This window comes from Typopeltis vanoorti, chromosome 1 (genome assembly GCF_054136105.1).
Source record: "Typopeltis vanoorti isolate ZY-2024b chromosome 1, IOZ_Tvanoo_1.0, whole genome shotgun sequence".
Taxonomy (NCBI): domain Eukaryota; kingdom Metazoa; phylum Arthropoda; class Arachnida; order Uropygi; family Thelyphonidae; genus Typopeltis; species Typopeltis vanoorti.
Window position 1 is genome coordinate 48,134,776 of NC_143549.1, and position 22,160 is coordinate 48,156,935.

A 22,160-nucleotide genomic window follows, 5' to 3' on the forward strand; every position below is an offset into this window, starting at 1 on the left:
CTGGTGTTTACCAGATCCCTTGTGAAAATAATTGATACTTTGGACAGATTGCTGTGTAACAAGTAAAAAGATGAACAACCATTGAAGAATAACCTTAGTGAATGGTAGAAAAGTGTCAAACACACAAGAAATAGCTGAGTTGTTAAGCAATCACTTTATATATTTCAAGCAGACCTATTAGCTCTCTAGATGAGGGAGAGAACTGAATGACAGAATAGAGGTAGATGAGTTAGAAGTATGAAAGCTGTTAAAAGGGCTTGAGTTGAAAACAACAGATAGACTAGAGATGATATTAGCAAGAGTACTAAAAGAATATGCAAAACAATTAGCAGTGCCTGTTAACTGATTGTTCATCTAAAGTCTCAGTACATGAGCTTCCTAATGAGTACAAAGAAAGCAAGATAAATTTGTTATGACTGATGCAGCAAAATTAGAGACCCAATTAGTATTTGGTTTAGTCATCAAGATAGTGGAAGCATTGGTTAGGAATCGCATCGAAATGTGGATAGACAGTACTAGGATCATCTGGGGGACAGAATTTTGTTCAAGGTAGGTCTTGCTTTAGCAGTCTGTTCACATTTTCTAACAGAGTAATAGCAGAGTTGGGTGTACCACATTACGTCTGGATTTTACTAAGGCATTTGACAGAATTCCATTTTGTTATCCTCAAAGTTAGAGGAACAGAGGATAGGCAATATGATAGAAACATCTAAATTATCATTAGCTCTTTGCTTTTATGCAGATGATTTTGTACTTATTGCTGAGTTTCATGCCAAATTTGTCACAGCTGTTATTCCATTAGTTTGAGAATCCTGAGGGCAGGATTCTCAAACTAATTTATAACAAATTTGGGATGAAATTCAGCAATAAAAAGACCAAAGCAATGAAAGTAGGCAGGAGTGTAGAAAACTTCAGCCTGCATTCTCAATGGATAACTTATAGAATAAATAAACTATTTTAGCTATTTAAGGATAGTTTTTATTGAAGATAGCAAATTAAATTTGGGGATAGACAACAGATGAAGCAAAGCTGGTACGGTGGAGAGCCAGTTGAATAAATTTGTATGAAATAAGAGAGAAATTAGCCAAAACACTAAACCTAGCAGTATACAAGGCATATGACATGAGCTAATCTAAGGTAGTATTAGTCACTTAAACATTATGGATGAAGATAGATTAGCAAAACAGGTGTTTGATGCTATGGTGTAAGTCACTGTTCAAACTAATTTTAACTTATGGATGCAAGAGTTAGGTTAGAAATAAAAGTCAATCAAATGCTGGAGGACCACAGATTGAGAGTGTTCTGAGAAAAATCTGTTCACTTCTCTAATTTTTTCAAATTATATTTGAGAAAATTTAGGAAACTTTAGTAGTGTGAACAGATGGCATCAATGGCACAATCATATTAAAAATGAAGATATTAGGAAGCATTAGCATTTGAGAATGTATGAGTAGAGCTAATCTAAGGTGTACAGTCACTTAAACGGAATGGGAGAAGAAAGGCTAGCAAAACAGGTGTTTGATACTAAGAGTGCAGGAAAAAGACACAGTGGAAGACCAAGATCTAGGTGAAGTTATTCAATCAGTGTATTTCAGATATTCTGTAACCTAATATCTGAAATATTAGATATGACAATATTGGAGTGCTGTCATAGTAACCTGTACAACCTTCTAAGAGCACACATATCAGGAAATTGATGATGATAATGATGGTGAAGGTAGCACTTCGTGGAACTCCTAGCTAAGGAGGGCAGCTAGAAGTATTGTTAGGAAACACGCAAGGTCTGGAATCTTCTCATGGCATGCAATAAGTATGAATGTGTGGAATGGATTAACATTAGATGGTGTTTTTGTGTCCTCTGTAAATGAGTTCAAGGAAAATGTGTTCATAATAATAACTTTACACTTACCTTTGACTGCAAAAATTCTTTCAGTTCATCAACTGAAGCTAATGTTTTCAAATGGGTTTCAAGTGAATACGAATGCAAATCTGGATTTATCCTTGCTAACTGTCCAACTCGCAAGAAATCAACATTGTAGCATTTGAGTTTCAGGAGAAGGTTGTCAACTGCTGAATGAGTATAACAGGCTATCAACACAGAATACTTCAGGGATACTAACAGTCTCACTAAAGCAACAATAGTTGATGTCTTACCTGTGAGAGGAAATAGCAAAACAAAAATGGTAATTTTTAGTAAGTTTTAATACATACTAAACTTCTCAAAAATATTAATGGTTTCCTATTAGACAGGATGTGCATTAAAGTGAAATATCTTGCAAAATGCAAGTACAAAAATACTAATAAAATACTTATTCTACATGAAATGTATGTTATTATTAATATTATTATTAACCACTTGGACAGCTTGGCTGGCTGTCCAAGTGGTTAGCATATCTGCTCTCCAGCCAAAAGGCCATGGGTTCGAATCCAGCTGTGGGCATGGATGTTTGTGATTGTCTGTGGAAAAACTAGTGGTGGTCAGCGATAGATGGCATTGGTGTGTTGTGGTCAGTTGGTGGACTGCGTGGCAGAGACAGAGTCGTAGAGTAGATGCCTGCCGTCGATGAGTCTTTTGACTCCCTGGAGGTGTCAAATAATAATAATAATAATTACTAATGCCATGATTTTTAACATTGTTGTATCAAACTTTTAATCTGTAAAAATTTTGAAGTTTTTAATTTTATGTCTTTTTCTCCTTCAAATGATATTTCACATCCAAGATTACTGAACGTATTTATCTGTTCTATTATTAATAACTATTTTGCTTCTAACTGGAGTTTATCCACAAAATGCTATTGTTTTAGTTTTATCTATGGAAATTTTCATTCCAAACTGTTCTACTATAATCTTTAAATTATATATTGCTCTTTGTAAATTGTCTTCCTTATTTGATATTATTACCTGATCCTCTGCAAATAATAGCATATTTATTTTGTTATTCTAGGATACTTCTATACCTTAATAAATTTAGTTTAATCCTTTATCCAAGTGTGAACAAACAAAGTTTGCGCCTGAAAGTATCTTCAGGACTTGGGTAAGGTGGTACAACACTGGGCAACTCGTTGCAAAGGTGGAGCAAGCTAACATCACTCCTATCTCAGTATCTCCCATAATGCAAAACACATCTCCTTGTAGATATGTATAATGTTATGCATTAAGGGAAGGGCCACTACCCAGACTAGTTTCGACCTTTACTGAGGTCTCTTCAGTGAGAGCCAGGCCCAAGTGGAGATACCAGGAAGAAGCATTAGCAAGGTCATCTCTACCTATAGGTAGAGTCAAATAAAGGTCAAAACTAGTCTGGGTAGTGGCCCTTCCCTTAATGCATTCCGCAAGGAGATGTGTTTTACATTATGGGAGATACTGAGATAGGAGTGATGTTAGCTTGCTCCACCTTTGCAACGAGTTGCCCGGTGTTGTACCACCTTACCCGAGTCCTGAAGATACTTTCAGCGCAAACTTTGTTTGCTCACACTTGGATAAAGGATTAAAAATTTATTTATTAAAGTCTAACCAAGTGAAAAATAAACTTTCAATTTCTATAACTTGATTGTTTATGGTGTTACACTGTATATATTTCATTAATGTAAATATTGAAAAGTATTGGAGACAGAGGGCATCCCTGTCTTACTCCTTGGTTTATAGATTTTGTACACACTGGGTCTTATTTTGTATGTCATTTTCTAGATATGATACAAATTTTATCCAGCTTTCTCTGTGTCTCTTTCTGGTTTCTCTTTTGGCTATTGCTCTTCATTTTTTATATTCAATTTCATCTTCTTGTTTTTTGTTACTTAACCATCTTTTAAAAGCCAGATTTTTATTTTCAATTATTGTTTTTATTTCATTGTCCCATATATGTAATTTTTTATTTTTATGATATTTTTTGTGTTCCTAGACTTTCATATGTCTAGGAACACAAAAATTTTAGCCTTTCATAAGTAGTTATTAATCCTCTGTTGGTATAAATTTCTTATACTTGAATCATTTAGTAGTCTTACTTTGTGATTAGATTTTGTTTCTCTAGTTTGTTTATTTTTTTGTAGCCAGTTCAGTGGAAATCTTAGTTTTGCCTGTACTAAATAGTGATCTGTGTTAATTTCTAACTTTAACGTCTAGGAAGAGGTTTGCTGCTTTTTCATTTGGTATTATAAAGTAGTTTATTATTGATTTTTGTCCTCTTGCACATCACATATATTTATGTATATTTTTATGTTTGTAAAATGTATTCATTATTTTTAAATTATTATATATTGTATAATCAATGAGTCGCTTTCCATTTTTGTTTACTGTTGGTTCTCCAAATTTTTGTATATTATTGTTAATTTTTTTCATTCCTATTCTGGCATTAAGATCTCCGGCTATAATTATATGGTCTGTTTTATTTAATTTTTCATACACTCCTTGTAACTCTTTGTAAAAGTAATAATTTTTTTCTTCTTTTCCTTCTTCAAAGGCATACACTCCAACAACTGTTAAATTTTCTTTATTTAATTTTAATTGCACTTCTAATATTCTTTCATTCCAGTATGTATAATGAGCTATTTTTGCTTTAATTAATTTATGGATCCAAATCATTACACCAGTTTTTACATGTATTTGTTTGTCCACTCCACTATATATGATATTGTAGTTAGCTGTTTCTTTTTTGCTTCTGTAAGAACTGCAATTTCTATACTTTCATCATTTAAAATTTTATCTAATTCTTCTTCTTTATGTGCTATGCTTCTAATGTTCCATGTAGCATATTTAATCACGTTTTTTTTTTCCAAAGTTTCTTAACCTTTTCCAGTTTGTGGTCGTTTTCCATGTTTTCTGTCCGGTTTGGATTTCGTTCAGACTTGAAAGTAATATGTGTTTCCCTATGTCAAGTGACTAGCATGATGATAGGTATCCTAGTGGTGGGGCTGCCACCTTAAGACAACTAGGCTTGCCTTTTTTTAAGTAGATAGTGGAAACTATAGTTTGAGAGGAAAGAGTCACCCCCTTGCCTTCGAATTGCACTAATAGCACTGGGGGGGGGGGGGGTAAGAAGTAAGAGAGAGAGTAGAGTGAAAGAAGAGTAGAAGACCAGTCTCCAGATATGATATATCAAGTGTATATTGTATGAAGTAAGATCAGGTCTAGCTTGGGTATCTCGGGTTTGCCATGCCCGTACTCACCAATGTAAGCCCCTGAGAAAAAAAAAAAAAAAAAAAAATATATATATTCAAAAACAACTCATATGACTATATAGCTAAATGATAAAATAGGCAGAATAATTATATATACAGTTAAAAAGAAACACAGTTAAAGAAAGTCCTGGTAAATGGAGGCTCTTCCAACAGGATGAGTTTTATTTAATTATCAGTAAAAATGTAGTGTTTTTCAGAGACTTTTCATAGAAAATCACGTGTGATGTATTTTTATGTTATTTTAACAAGTTATTCACAAGAAGAATGGTTATCACTGATAGGCATGTTTTACTGAAAACTTCAGCTGCTCTGTCTCATCATTTTGATTTCAATCATTCAGTGAAGTGCATGTTATCCTTTGGATTCATGTGAATTAGCCTTACTATTCAAATCAGACTCTGTGTGTGTGTGTGTGTGAGAGAGAGAGTGTGTTAATCAAAGATGAATTACTGATATCTAACCAATATGAAAGCATAAGTGCAATGTCAATGAGAGAGAATGTATCAATTCAGATAAGTGCTTATCTGAAGCACTTATCTGAATCTGAATGTAAGTGCGGAACTAAGTGAAAGTAAAAAAAAGCAGTCAAATGACCTCATAAAGGAAGAAAGTAAAAGTTAAGCAGACAATGGCATTGTTTGAATAAATGAGCTAAAATTACGTGGAATAAAAGATAAAACAAAGATGGTGTGATTATGGCAAATGATATGAAAAAATATAGAAAGTTGGAGAGAATTACTTTGTGCAAAAGCAGCTAATGAGAAAAGATGCAGCACAGCAGAAAGGAAAATGAGGAGTGGTAGTGAAGTTATTATAGAAGCTATGAAAATGAATGAGGATAATTGCAATGAGAAGAATATTAGGAGCAAAAGTGATTACAAATTTGTGATATCTATTAATAATGGGAAATTACAATGCAAAACAGACCCCTTGGTACAAATACAGGAACAAATGTTGAAATCACGTGCAATAAATGGATAAAGACTAAGAGATTTCTCCACATACAGTAACTTAAAAATTCTTCGGGCACAAAGACTACCAATAAATTATGGTAGTAGGGAAAACGAGACACCTAAGGAATATAACATACGATATAATAGCTAATACAAAACAAAAATCACAGCATTTAAACTACCTCCAATCAGAAATAAAATCATGATTCAAAATAAAATTTTAGAACAAATTAGTTGCTTGAAATACCATGGAGGAACTATATCATATACAAAAGAAGTAACTGACATTGATATGAACATTTCAAACTTGCTAAAGATAACAGGGAGGATGATCAATAGCATTTTTAAACTATTCAAGCTTGAAAAGCACAAAATTAAGAGCTTATAAAGTTCTTGCAAGACCTTTTCTACTGTAAGGAAGTAAACTATGAAAAATCTGTGTAATAAAGAACAGAAACCAGAGAAATGAAATTCCTGTAGACAGAAGGCTTTACTCTCTTGAACAAAATATATGAATACAGAAAGAAAGGAAATGAACATATTGAAAGAATAGACAGTTCAAGAGTTCCCAAAAAAGACACTTCAATACCAAAGATGGAGGACAAAGAAGTCAGGAACAACCAAGGAAAATATAGAATGAGGCCAGAACAGGCCAATGGGCCTAAATCCTTGAAAGGAAGATGATGATATGTGATAATGGAAATTTAATTAAACCTTACAATAATAGCATCCCTTACACTCTGTGAAGATACATATATATTAGGAATTGATGATGATTTTATTATTTGTACATCAATCCTACATGTGAAAGTTGCAAAAACAGACCCTTTTTTGTAGTGCCGCAAACACTTAATGTCAAGAGGTATCTCAGTATTCTGGACAATGAAATGTTTTCTTTGTGGCATTTCTATGGAACTGACCATCGTCTCTTTCAGCAAGACAACACACCATGTTTTATATAAGGCTGCTGTAACTGTGATTTGTTGACATGAATGTCACCACACTTAACTGGCTTCCACAGAATCCTGATGAACATCTGTTGGATGAACTGAAGTGCTGGGTGAGGTCAAGGGACATCCACCCCACAACAGTCCAGGACCTCATTACATGTCTATAGGAATAATGGTCGAAAATTTCCATTGATCACTATTGTATGCCTGTGGAAAGTATATCATGTAGGATTGCTGCAGTCAACGCAGTGCAAGGAGGTCCTACATCTCATTGAGGTGGATGCAATGGCTGTTTGTTCCTCATACTACGGTATCCATTAACTTCTTTCCATGCAGTGTATATGTGAGAAGTAGTGTTAAAAAAAAGGATACTGAATATTTTGAAAAACGAAATTCGGTCCAAAATTATGTATAGGAGGAAGAACACAATGTTCTTCCTCCTATACATAAAGTGTGTTCTTCAGGTATACTGAAGCATGGGTGGAGAAATCTGAAATGAAGCTAATCATCATCATATGCAATAAACAAATGAACAACTAAGGAGGAACTGGAAACCCAATTGCAAAGCATGGAATTCATAAGCAAGTCTGTGTGACAGACCAAATCAGACGGCTTTGAAATGTTAAGTGGGCATTATATATCTTTGTATAATGCCCACTTAACATATTTAAATACTAGTCAGCAGTCAGAATTAGAGGAAGATTTTTGATGTAAAATCAAGTGTACACTATCTTCAGTATTATTCATCATCTACATGAATGAAGGAAGGTGCCATTAAATATGACATCAAAATTGAAGATACTCAACTCCTCTTGGCTCTTCTCTCCTACCTCTTTGTTCTCAATCTTATTTGTTATATCATTTGCCAAATACTTTGCTAGCTAAAGTTTCTGCTCTGAAAGCCTCTGCATAGGTGTGTTATTTATTTTATTAAAGCTACTATTCTCCTCATGTTTGACTAGTTCTTTCATGTTATCCTTCTTTCAACTGATTTTTTTGTTATTCATACTTCATTTATCTCCAGTCATTCCTGAATTCATCTTTTTTTTTTCTGTATTCTCTACAAGACCCACACTTAAAAAAAAAAAAAAAACTACACATATAAATATTTAATATTTAACTGTACTGAATTGTACAAATGACAATCAATATTCCAATCACGCATTGCTCTCTCTCTGAGATAAAAATCGAGTTTTTACCCCTTTCTTAATGGCATTCATTCCCAATTTCAAGGATACACTCTTGTCCTTTCCTCATCATCCATAAAATGAAAAATTCCAAATTCTCAATTGTCTTCATAATCAGTATTCCATAATCCTGATATCATTTTTAACACTCTTCTTTGCATCTCTCCAATGTATCAGAATCACAAACAGACCTGCATGCAATAGTCCAAATGAGGACTTAGCAAGGCCTTGTAAAGAGGCAAAATGACTTCCTTATCTTTACATGTCAAAGTTAATTTCAGCATTGCAATTATCATCTCAGTGGCATTTGTAATCTTCACTATATGACCCATGAATTTCAACTTTCGATCTACTAAAACTCCAAGCTCCCCAAGACTGATCAATTTCTTCTAGCATAATCCCACCAATAATATGTAGCCATGTTCATGTGGCTACAATTTCAGCCTATTCAAATCATTCTGCAAGCACTGCATATCAACTGCACTCCTGATTATCTAACCTATCTTTGCATCATCAGGAAACAGCTGTATGTAGCATTCCAAATCATTCCCAATGTGAATGTATTAGATTGAATAACAAGGGACCAAGAACTGATTCCTGTGGCATCCCCACTGGTCTTAAATCTTGTGCAATCACATCCCACATATACTGATTTTTAATATCTGTCAGTCAGCCATCCTCTTATCCACAATAATACTTTATAATCCCATTCCCATATTCTCTAACTTATGTAACAGTTTTCCGCTGTATTCTATCAAAAGTCTTATCAAAATCCAAAAGTAGTATGGTGTATTTATTTTCCTTATCTAAGTCAATAGAAGCTTTGTTATAGAATAAGAGAAATCTTTAAAGGTATCAGTGGCATGACTATATAACAACAAATTACACAATAACCACAGAAATTAACTTTAATGAAATGAAAGTACAGATATTTCATACTGAAAATAACAGTACTGTGTAGAAACAAGCAAATCAAAGAAACGGGAATACAAGGTAAATACAACAATCGGTGGTTTACCAATTAAAAACTATTGCTGCATGCTAGAAGTTAATATTAATAAATGATATTATTAAAAACTATTTCTGATGGTTACATAAAATGAGAATCTCGCAAACTTTTTTTTTTTTTTGGGAGGTGGGGAGAGAAAGAGAGAGAGAGACAATTGTTGTGATTCAGATTTGGCTGATGTAAAAGGGCTTTGTAACTTTCTTTGAAAAGGCATTTATATTTAAAATTGCTTCTATGGAGATGATGAGCTTCATCCTACTGGATACTGTGTTTAGTGTCAATACCTATGTTGTATCAGACAAGACTTTTGAGGTATTCAATGTATTCAATATTTCATGTGTTTTCATGCATTGAATATAATATAGATGTTCATAACTTTATAGACGTCCTTCAACAAATAGGGCTAGATGAAAAAGACAAGACTAATAAAAAATCTGTATTGGAATCAATCAGCTACCACTGAATTAGACAACATTACCACCGGTGATATTAATGTCAAAAGAGGAGTGAGACAAGGATGCATGCTCTTACACGTTGAACAAGAGTGGTAACTCTTGTTCAACATATACTCAGAGGTAATCTTTAAAAAGCACTGGAAGAATGTCCAGAGGGAATCACAATAAATGGAAAGATTGTTAACAACCTATGACATACAGATGACACCATGCTAATTACAAATAACATTACGGATCTTCAAAAACTCACTGACAGAGTATACATAGAAAACCAAAGAATAGGAATAAATATATGAGCAAACATCCAACCTCATCAATGAAACTGACAATCAATGGGAAAAACATCGATCGAGTGTCAAGGTATAAATATCTTGGTTGCTGGCTTAATGAAAGGTGGGATCTCGAAATAGATAATAAGACAAGGATTGAAGTTGCACGGCAGTCCTTCATGAAAATGAGAACATTATTCTGTAATAAAGATCTAAACACAGAAGTCAGATGTCGAATGCTAAAATACTACATCTGGTCCATTCTGCTCTATGTAATCGAAAGATGGACATTGAAGGTGACAACCATCAAGAAAATTGAAGACATTTGAGATGTGGTTATGTAGAAGAATACTAAAGATATCATGGACAAAAAAAATTACCAATGAAGATGTCTTAAAATCCATTGGCAAAGCCAAAGATTTCATACAAACAATCAAGAAATGAAAAACATCATATCTTGGCCACATCATGAGAAACAGCAAATAACTTCTACAAACTATTTTGACTATTTTGGCAGGAAGAATTGATGGCAAAGGAGTAGAGGAAGAAAAAGAATATCTTGGTTTGTCAACATTAATAGGAAAGAGCAGCACACGATTGCTCAGATTAATGCAAAGATGCAGTTTTTTTGCCAAGATGGTCACTGACCTTCGATAGAATATGGCACCATAATAAGAAGAAGCTCATGTTCCAACACCTCAGGATTCCTCAACAGATCGCAGGGTTCCAATCTCTTATATTTCTGGTATCTCTGAACCAAATGGTAGAATTTTGAAGATATATCACCGTATTCCCACATATTTTCATATCAAAAAAATTTCTCATATCTGTTGCTCTACAAAAGACAAACTGTCACCTCTATCATTAGCTGGCATTTACCAGATACCTTGTGAATGTAATCTGGCACACTTTGGACAGACAGGCTGTTCTATGGAAAACAGAATTAATGAACATCAGTATTATATTGAATACATGAAACCTCAAAAGTCCTGGTCTGATCATTTAGTACAGTGGGATGAAGCTCATCTTTTATGGAAAAGATGAAGCAATTTTAAATATGAACACCTTTTCAAAGAAAGTTGCAAAGCCTTTTACATTGGCCAAATCTGATCAGAACAATTGTCTCTCTCTCCCAAAAGCTTTGGAGATTCTCATTTTATATAACCAACAAAAATAGTTTTTAATAATATTATTTATTAATATTAGTTTCTAGCAAGTGGCAATAGTTTTTAATTGGTAAACCACCAATTGTTGTATGCACCTTGTATTCTAGTTTCTTTGATTTACTTGTTTCTATGCATTGATGAGATACTGTTATTTCATTTTGAAATATCTGTATTTTCATTTCATTCAAGTTAATTACTGTGGTTATTGTGTAATTTGTTGTTTATGAATAGGAGAAAGTTGCATGACCTTCCCATGATAAACCAGTGTTGTTCATTGCAAAGTTTGGATTCCCTTTCAACCTATTTCTCTATGCAAGACATAACAAATGTTTCCAAAATCTTCATCACCACTCCTAAGATACTGATGAGTTAATAGTTGGATGGATCAGTCTTTGCACAACCCCTTGTGCAATGGGATCCATACATCCTTTCTAATCCTGTGAAATATTCCTGTTTTGAGACTTTTATATAGCCTGGTCAAAGGAATAGCCACTTTGCTATCCATACAACAGTTGTAACTTTTCTGGCTTGATCCTTATGCACACAGTGTCCCTTCCCCCCTATCATCTTTTTCTTATCAATCTCTCGTATAATAAGACTACACATCCATTTCACTCCTAACCTTTATTATTCTTTGAATTCTAGAGACACAGTCTAATATTGGATCATTTAAGTATTTTTTAAATGCTTTCCATGCACTGTCAATATACCTCCTATCCAACAATCAATACCATGACACAGAACTGGCATATGCCTCAACTGTTCATAATTTGTAGTTTAACATGTAACTTTTTCTGAATGGAGCATTCATAAATTTAGTCACTTCCCACGTTGGTACTATACGATTACTGTCACCAACTGAAGACAGAATTAGTTATGTCTTTAACTATATTAATGATATTTTTTTGGATTCAGTACAGGAAAGGCATTCAGAAATATTCTTAGTGAGAAAACAGTCTGTTGAAATGAAGTAAAATAATTAACAGTTATATGAAAATGAGGATAAGAGAAACACACTGCTAATAATGAAATTGCAACTCTATAATCTTTTTTTCAGTAAGAGGAGAAACACAGCCAATGATTTGATAACTTTTGGATTTCTGTATGAATTTCTCAATTGAATTTATTCACAGATGATGGTTTAAAATATAATTAAACCAAAATTGTATAATTTAGTACAGTAAATCAAATATTTTTCCACTGTGTTCCCATGTGCATTTTATGTCTTTTTAATGGATCCACAATTGCTTGTGAATCTACACTTTTGTGCTTTTCTTCACAAACATTTCTTATATACTCATCATTTCCTATCCACAAACTTTCACTTCAGTTAGATGCTGTACTCACTACATCTTACCAAATCTCTCATAATGAATTCCCTGAGCAATACTTCTTGGCTGTCAATGTGCTTTGGCACCATTAGCAGCAGTAAAATAACATATAAATAAAGCTTGTAGCATCAAATCTGAAAACAAACCCCAACTCAACATCACCAGAGTTAAAGATTGGTACTATCAACGTAAGAAGCCTCAACGGCAAAGAAATGGAGCTAGCTGAGGAATTAGATAAGTACCAGATTGACATAATAGGGGTGACTGAAACAAAAAAGACAAAAACTGGTGAGATCTTTCTGAGCAATAAATACAAAATGTTATATTCAGGCAATGACAATCAAGGAAAAGAAGGAGTAGCCATAGTATTCAACACAAAATACAAGGCTAATCTTCTTGAATGGCAGTCAGTCTCAAGTAGAGTAATGTGGGCAAATATGAGAATGGGGAACTGGACAATGAGACTTATTTGTGCCTATGGTCCCACAGAAGGTTCTACTAAGGTAGAAGTGGAAGAATTTTTTGATGCTTTAGAAAAAGCAACTGACACAATGAAAAAGGAAAAGTTGATCCTTGTTGGGGATCTAAATAGCAGAGTAGGAAATGATTGTCAGACATACAAAAATATTTTGAGAAAATCTGGAGAAAAGAGCAAAGCTAATAATAATGGCAAATACTTGTTGGATTTCTGCTCAGGACATGGACTGGTTATTACTAACACCATGTTCCAACATAAAAATGTGCACAAATTCACATGGAGAGAAGAGACTAGGAATAAGAAAAGTCTCATTGACTATGTTATTGTTGATAGTGATGTTTTCTCCTTAGGGCAGGACACCAAAGTGTACAGAGGATTTGAAATTGGAAGTGATCACTATTTAGTCTTGAGCAGGATAAAATTGAATTTCATATTGAAAATAATAACATGTAAGAAAGTTTTAAAGAAAATAAAAGTTGAGCAGCTCTCAGATGTGAACTGTAGACTAAAATACACAAAGATTACTGAAAAAAAAATGAAAGCGTTTGAGAATAGGAATCAAACCTTGGAGATTCAGTGGCAAACTCTGAAGAAAAAATTGATTGATTCTGCCAGAGAGGCATGTGGTGAGGTGGTCTGCAAGGATAAAAAAAATCAGAACTTCCTGGTGGACACAGGAAGTTAAAGAGGCAGTGAAGGAAAAGAAGAAAGCATATCAAAAGTTCCTGTCAAATAAGTCAGCCTGTGCTCTTAGAGAATATAGAGACAAATGCAAGAATGCTAAACACTATGTAAAACTAACTAAACAAAAGTCATGGGAGGACTTTGACACGAACATAGAAAATAAATATCAAGAAGGTGGCAAAATATTCTGGAGGTTGTTGAAGAAGCTTAGGAATGGAGGAAAGAGTGCTGTAAAAGGAGTTAGAGCTGATAAAGGTGAAATGAAAACAGGAGAAAAAGATATACTTGAAGTATGGAGTAATTACTTTGAAAATTTGCTAAATGAAACAAGCAGCGATGACAGCACAGTGGTAAAAAACACTGACCAGTCATGCAGTCAGGAATACATATCCATACTTGAAGTAGAAAAAGCCATCAAAGGCTTGAAATGTGGAAAGGCAGCAGGAGTAGATGATATTCGATCAGAAATGCTGAAGTATGGTGGTATAAGAGTCTTACAGTGGCTGCACTGCATAGTTCAGAAAGCCTGGACAGAGGGACGAATTCCCGATGATTGGAGTAGAGCTCTCATAGTACCCATATATAAAAAGGGAAATAAAACTGAATGTGAGAATTACAGAAGTATTTCCCTACTGAGTGTTCCTGCCAAAATCTATGCAAGTATTCTTGAGAAACAGTTGAGAAGAATTGTGGAAGAAAAGCTTGGTGAAGAACAAGCTGGATTCAGGTCAAATAGAGGCTGTCAGGATCAGATCTTCACTTTACAACAAATAGTCGAGAAAGCATGGGAATATTAGAAAGATCTGTATTTAAGTTTTATCGATTTGGAAAAGGCATATGACAAGGTGCCAAGAGAGAAGCTATTCAATACGCTACAGTTATATGGGGTCAATGGAAAATTATATCAAGCAATACTTAGTCTTTATTTGAGTTGTAAGTGAGCAGTTAGAATTGAAGGAAGTACAGTCAGATGGTTTAATGTTAAATCTGGTGTGAGACAAGGATGTACATTATCCCCTCTGTTATTCATTATCTATATGGATCACATTATGAAGAAAAGTTGTATTAAACATGATATCAAAATTGGAGATGTTAATGTCAGCTCTTTGCTTTATGCAGATGATGTTATACTTCTAAATAAATCCGCTACAAGTCTGCAAGATTCTCTGACTAAATTGAATAGCTGTTGTAATAGATATGGTATGAAGGTCAGCAATAAAAAGACAAAGACAATGAAAATAGGCAGAATCATTGAAAATGTCAACTGTGTTGTGAATGGAGAACCTGTGGAACAAGTAAAACATTTCAGCTACTTTAGGCACGATTTTTAGTGAAGATGGTAAATTAAATATAGAAATAGACAACAGAATCAGCAAAGCTGGTATGGTGGGAAGTCAATTGAATAAATTCATATGGAATAAGAGAGAAATTAGTCAGAACACTAAATTAGCTGTATACAAGACAGTGTTCAAACCAGTTTTAACTTATGGATCTGAGAGCTGGGTCAGAAGTAAAACACTTGACCAAAGACTAGAGACTGCAGATATGAGAGTCCTGAGAAAGATTAGAGGCGTGAACAGATGGCATCAATGGCAATATCATATTAAAAATGAGGATATTAGGAAAGAACTTGATATTGTCAGCATCCAGGAATGCGTTAGCAGAGCTAATCTCAGGTGGTATGGTCACTTAAACAGAATGGGCAAGGAAAGATTAGCAAAACAAGTGTTCTCTGCCAGGTTGGTAGCAAAACGACCCAGAGGAAGACCAAGATATAGGTGGATTGATACAGTACAAAGTGCCTTAGATGATAGAAATATAAGATCTGATAATGTTGGAGTCTTGACAAGTAACAGACTGATTTGGAGGATAATTGTAGATAGGAAGTTAGTAATGATGTAGTTTTTTTCATGTAGTACTATCATATCCTGCACACCCCTTGAGGGTACATGGCAGGAATTTGATGATGATGATGATAAAGCTTGTAAAAACATACAAAACTCAAACAAGCACTCAAACTGAATCAAAACTATATTGTAAACTAAATCATTATAAATTACACAATATTTTTTCTTTAATTAGAAATATTGTGTAATTTTTTTATAATACAGCTAATTCTGTTTTTACACGACTTTTTTTTTTAAACAATTTCGAAATAATGCAGTTTAGAAAATAAAAGCAATTCTACTTTTACACTGCATATTTTGATTTAACATGATTCAAATGTGGTGCTTATTTTTAAAACTTCTGTTTGAATTTAGTTCTGTTAAAAAGGATATTTCCATTATAATTATCATTTCCTAGAATGGTACATATGTAATTAAACTTGAATTATTGAAAATGGTGGCTACACTCCTGATCAAGTTTGGAACACAGATGAGGCTGGCCTTAAAAAAAAAAAAAAAAAAAAAAGTTAAGTTGAACTTATATAGTGAAATCACAAAAAAAGTGGTGGTGGCTTTAAAGCAGCTAAGGATCGTGTGACGCTATTATTTTGCATCAATGCTTCAGGAGATCATATATTAAAACCATTACTCATTAATCGATCCCTAAGAGAGCAGACAATGAAAGTTGTGGATTTTAACATGTTACCAGTGCACTGGAAGGTAAACAAAGAAATGTTTGGTTACAAAAGAAATTTTTAATGAATGGTTCCATCAATGTTTTGTTCCAGAAGTTAAACGCTATTTGACGGAAAAAAATCTGGACTTTAATTATTGATTATAGACAATGTGCCTGGCCATCCTGTTTTAGAACACCTGCATGTGGAATTTTGTTTTCTGCCACCTAATACAGCATCCTTAATACAACCACCAGGGTGTGCTCAATAACCTTCAAAACTTACTACATAAGAACATTCCAATACATTTTGGATAAACTAGATAAGGATAATTAAATGACAATTATTGATGTGAGGAAGAAATTTTCTATTTTAGATTTTCCATAAAACTTGCTAAGTTGGCGTTATCAGAATTGAAACCATCAACTTTAAATGCATGCTGGAAAGCTGCTTGGCCAGAATGTGTGAAAAAGAAAAACTCTGTACCTTTACATATAACTGAATATCCCAATATCATCAGATTAGCACATGCAGCTGGTGGAGAAGGATATGATGATTTTTCGGCTGCAGATATTGAAGAATTGATGGTTGACAAGGCTGTTAGTGATGATGAAATAATAAAAGCTGTCCTCGAGAACCCCGATGAAAAAGAAAAAGTGATGATGAAGAAGAGATCCACTCACTACAGGAAGTCTTCAAATGGATAGTAAATTGCAAAGTCATTTTCTTACACATGATCCAAATATTGAACGAGCTGAACAGTTTAAACATGAACTGAAGTCATGTATGGTACGATATGAAGAATTATACAAAGATCTAGTCAAAACAGGATCTCAACAATTAACTACAGAGTTCTTGATAAAAAAAAACTTCAGAATTATTAGAAATTAGTGCTAATTTAGTTCCTTTATAAATCACTTAAGGAATTGAAACGTAGATACGAATATAAATTAAATTACACTTTGATAAATATTTCCGATATTTCGGCAACGTTACGTTGCCATTTTCAAAAGGAACTTGCAAAAAAAGGCACATGCATGGTAGGCAATACAACACAGTAACTGAGAATGAAGAGATGAAGCTAATTGTTCTCCTAAAAGTCCTGATGGTGCCCTCTAGTGGGATAAGTAGGTGTTCTTGGCCACTGGGCTGAAGGTCTGCTGATGTAAGCCTCCCAAATTGAAAAAGAACTCTACCAAAACTTGCTACCAACACCGTAATCAACCTTTCTTCAGTCACCTCACCCTGAAGCACTCAACGCGCTTTCACATGGCCACAACTTCGCCATTGCTCCCAGAAAAATACCTAGTGAGGATATTATGATCCAGATCGAACACAGAATCTGCCACCTTCCACATCAAATCATCAACAGTGTAAGACTGGATGTAGCTTGTGTCCTCTCCAAAGCAAGACCACCAAAAACCAACATATCCAATAAGGAATATAAAGCTCTACAGGAAATGAGGAATAATAAAGAATTAGTTATCACCAAAGCGGATAAGAGAAATGCAACTGTAGTACTTAACCAAAACGACTACACAAGTAAGCTTAATGCTCTTCTATTAGATCGGGATACTTACCACTCTATCGAATACAATCCCACCAACTCACAAATTAGAAAGCTTCACAGGCTCCTTAAGAAAGTCACTTCTTGGCCTGTAGAGGTTACCAACAGATTAAAGCCGTTTAACTCCATACCCCCCCCCCCCTGTATTTACGGACTCCCAAAAATACATAAAGAAAATGTGCCATTACGTCCCATAGTGGATGGCATTGATTCCCCCATATAACAAATTAGCTAAACATTTGGCCAAAGAGCTCACACACTATACTGGCAACACACCATCACACATAAAAAACTCAGCCCACTTCAAAGCCATCACAGAAAACCTTACAATCCAACATGCTGATATAATGGTCAGCTTTGACGTCTATTCCTTATTCACAAATGTCCCAATCAAGGAAACTTTAGAGCTAATCCAAGCTAAATTTTCTCCCGATATCTCAGCCTTATTTCAGTTCACAATGAACTCAGGCTATTTCATTTGGCAGGGAAAATTCTACAAACAAATAGAGAGGACAGCCATGGGTTCACCACTCTTCCCACCCTTGGTCAATTTCTTTATGGAGACCTTTGAAGAAAAAAGCCTTAGCCTCTGCCCCACAAAAACCAACCATATGGCTTCGCTACGTTGATGATGTGTTCGCAATTTGGCCGCATGGCTCTGAAACACTCCTCTCCTTCTTAACACACTTAAACAACCAACACTCCAGAATCAAGTTCACTCTGGAAAAAGAGGAAAACAACAGCCTCCCTTTTCTAGACACACTACAGTCACCCACAAGCCTGATAGAACCTTAGTTTTCTCAGTTTATAGAAAACCCACCCATACAGGCAGATACATTCACCAACAACCCCCCCCCCCCCCTCACAACAATATGGAGTGGTGAAAACACTATACAACAGGGCTAAACTAATCTGTTCTAACGACATGGCCCTAAACACTGAACTAAATCACATCCTCAACACTTTCTCAGCCAATGGCTACGAAAAGCCATTGGCTGAGAAATCCAAAAAATATTAAAACCAACAAACCACAGCCCCCCCCCTCCACAAGGATTACTCTAAATCCATCACCATTCCCTACATCCGAGGCACCTCGGAAAAAATTACCAAAATCTTAAAAAACATGACCTGACTTCCTGTTACAGGCCTTACAGAAAATTGGCATCCCTTATCCACTCCACCAAAAGACAACCACTTCCCCTAGACCTACCTGGTGTATACCAGGTCCCTTGCAGTTGTAAACTGTCTTACTTTGGCCAAACAGGCAGGACAGCGAATATCAGAATTTCTGAACACAAGGACTACACCTTTAGTCCTAAAGTACAGCCATTAAGGTCTTGCAGCTCTGGATACACGCCACAGTATATGGTGGAAGAAAGCGACAGTAATACATCGTAGCAAATACAAATTCGAAAGACTATTTATGGAATCAGTCTTAGCCCTAAGAAACTCTCCAAACCTCAACAAATTTGGTTGTATGCGATTGCCCCAAATTTGGGAGGCTTACATCAGCAGATCTTCAGCCCAACGGCCAAGAACACCTACTTAGCCTGCAAGAGGGCACCACCAGGACTTTTAGAAGAACAATTAGCTTCATCTCTTCATTCTCAGTTACTGTGTTGTATTGCCTACATGCATGTGCCTTTTTTTGTAAGTTCCTTTTGAAAATGGCAATGTGACATTGCCGAAATATCGGAAATATTTATTAAAGTGTAATTTAATTTATATTTGTATCTACGTTGTTTAATTCCTTAAGTGATTTAGTAATTTAGTTCCTTTTACTGAAGAAAACGCTTTGCCATTACAGTACGAACAGCATGGCAAAAGCGTTTCAAGTAATGGAAGTGATTTCATTCCAATTTCACACAAAAGAATGTGGCTACTGTCAGAAAGTGATGGCGAATAAAATTTAACTTCAATAAAATTTAATAACCATATGCACGGGTGTATTTGGGCCTTTTCAAATTTCTGTTTTATTAGCGACACACTATTTTCTTTAAGAAAGATACATATGTCATCATCATCATCAAATTCCTGCCATGTACCCTCAAGGGGTGTACAGGATATGACAGTACTACATGAAAAAATTACATCATTACTAACTTCCTATCTACAATTTTCCTCCAAATCAGTCTGTTACTTGTCAAGACTCCAACATTATCAGATCTTATATTTCTATCGTCTAAGGCACTTTGTACCGTATCAATCCACCTATATCTTGGTCTTCCTCTGGGTCGTTTTCCTGTTAACCTGGCAGAGAATACTTGTTTTGCTAATCTTTCCTCTCCCATTCTATTTAAGTGACCATACCATCTGAGATTAGCTCTGCTAACGCATTCCTGGATGTTGACAATGTCAAGTTCTTTCCTAATATCCTCATTTTTAATATGATATTGCCATTGATGCCATCTGTTCACGCCTCTAATCTTTCTCAGGACTCTCATATCTGCGGTCTCTAGTCTTTGGTCAAGTGTTTTACTTCTGACCCAGCTCTCAGATCCATAAGTTAAAATTGGTTTGAACACAGTCTTGTATACAGCTAATTTAGTGTTCCGACTAATTTCTTTCTTATTCCATATGAATTTATTCAATTGACTTCCCACGATACCAGCTTTGCTGATTCTGTTGTTTATTTCTATATTTAGTTTACCATCTTCAGTAAAAATTGTGCCTAAGTAGCTGAAATGTTTTACTTGTTCCACAGGTTCTCCATTCACAACACCGTTGACATTTTCAATGATTCTGCCTATTTTCATTGTCTTTGTCTTTTTATTGCTGACCTTCATACCATATCTATTACAACAGCTATTCAATTTAGTCAGAGAATCTTGCAGACTTGTAGCGGATTTATTTAGAAGTATAACATCATCCGCATAAAGCAAAGAGCTGACATTAACATCTCCAATTTTGATATCAGGTTTAATACCACATTCCTTCATAATGTGATCCATATAGATAATGAATAACAGAGGGGATAATGTACATCCTTGTCTCACACCAGATTTAACATTAAACCATCTTCCTGAACTTCCTTCAATTCTAACTGCTGACTCACAACTCAAATAAAGACTAAGTATTGCTTGACATAATGCCCCATTGACACCATATAACTGCAGCGTATTGAATAGCTTCTCTCTTGACACCTTGTCATATGCCTTTTCCAAATCGACAAAACTTAAATACAGATCTTTGTTATATTCCCATGCTTTCTCGACTATTTGTCGTAAAGTGAAGATCTGATCCTGACAGCCTCTATTTGGCCTGAATCTAGCTTGTTCTTCACCAAGCTTTTCTTCCACAATTCTTCTCAATCGTTTCTCAAGTATACTTGCATAGATCTTGCCAGGAACACTCAGTAGGAAAATACCTCTGTAATTCTCACATTCAGTTTTATTTCCCTTTTTATATATGGGTACTATGAGAGCTCTACTCCAATCATCGGGAATTCGTCCCTCTGTCCAGGCTTTCTGAACTATGCAGTGCAGCCACTGTAAGACTCTTATACCACCATACTTCAGCATTTCTGATCAAATATCATCTACTCCTGCTGCCTTTCCACATTTCAAGCCTTTGATGGCTTTTTCTACTTCAAGTATAGATATGTATTCCTGACTGCATGCCTGGTCAGTGTTTTTTATCACTGTGCTGTCATCACTGCTTGTTTCATTTAGCAGTTTTTCAAAGTAATTACTCCATACTTCAAGGATATCTTTTCCTCCTGTTTTCATTTCACCTTTATCATCTCTAATTCCTTTTACAGCACTCTTTCCTCCATTCCTAAGCTTCTTCAACAACCTCCAGAATATTTTGCCACCTTCTTGATATTTATTTTCTATATTCTTGCCAAAGTCCTCCCATGACTTTTGTTTAGCTAGTTTTACACACTGTTTAGCTTTCTTACATTTGTCTCTGTATTCTGTAAGAGTAAAAGCTGACTTATTTGCCAGAAACTTTTGATATGCTTTCTTCTTTTCCTTCACTGCCTCTTTAACTTCCTGTGTCCACCAGGGAGTTCTGATTTTTTTATCCTTGCACACAACCTCGCCACATGCCTCTCTGGCAGAATCAATCAATGTTTCCTTCAGAGTTTGCCACTGAATCTCCAAGGTTTGATTCCTGTTCTCAAACTCTTTCATTTTCTTTTCAATAATATTTCTGTATTTTAGTCTACAGTTCACCTCTGAGAGCTGCTCAACTTTTATGCGCTTTAAAACTTTCTTACATGCTATTCTTTTCAATATGAAATTCAATTTTATCCTGCTCAAGACTAAATAGTGATCACTTCCAATTTCAAATCCTCTGTACACTCTGGTGTCCTGCACCAGGGAGAAAACATCACTATCAACAATAACATAGTCAATGAGACTTTTCTTATTC

At 34.9% G+C, this 22,160-nt stretch overlaps 1 protein-coding gene across 1 annotated transcript in view; it reads right to left on the bottom strand.

The window, feature by feature from the left end:
- Positions 1-22,160, bottom strand: part of Dna2 (DNA replication helicase/nuclease 2) — a 310,882-nt gene that overhangs the window by 86,330 nt on the left and 202,392 nt on the right. Inside the window, exon 12 of the mRNA XM_090416054.1 lies at positions 1,910-2,154. Within this exon, the coding sequence (XP_090272180.1) occupies positions 1,910-2,154 (245 nt within the window). The remainder of the gene's footprint in view (positions 1-1,909; positions 2,155-22,160) is intronic.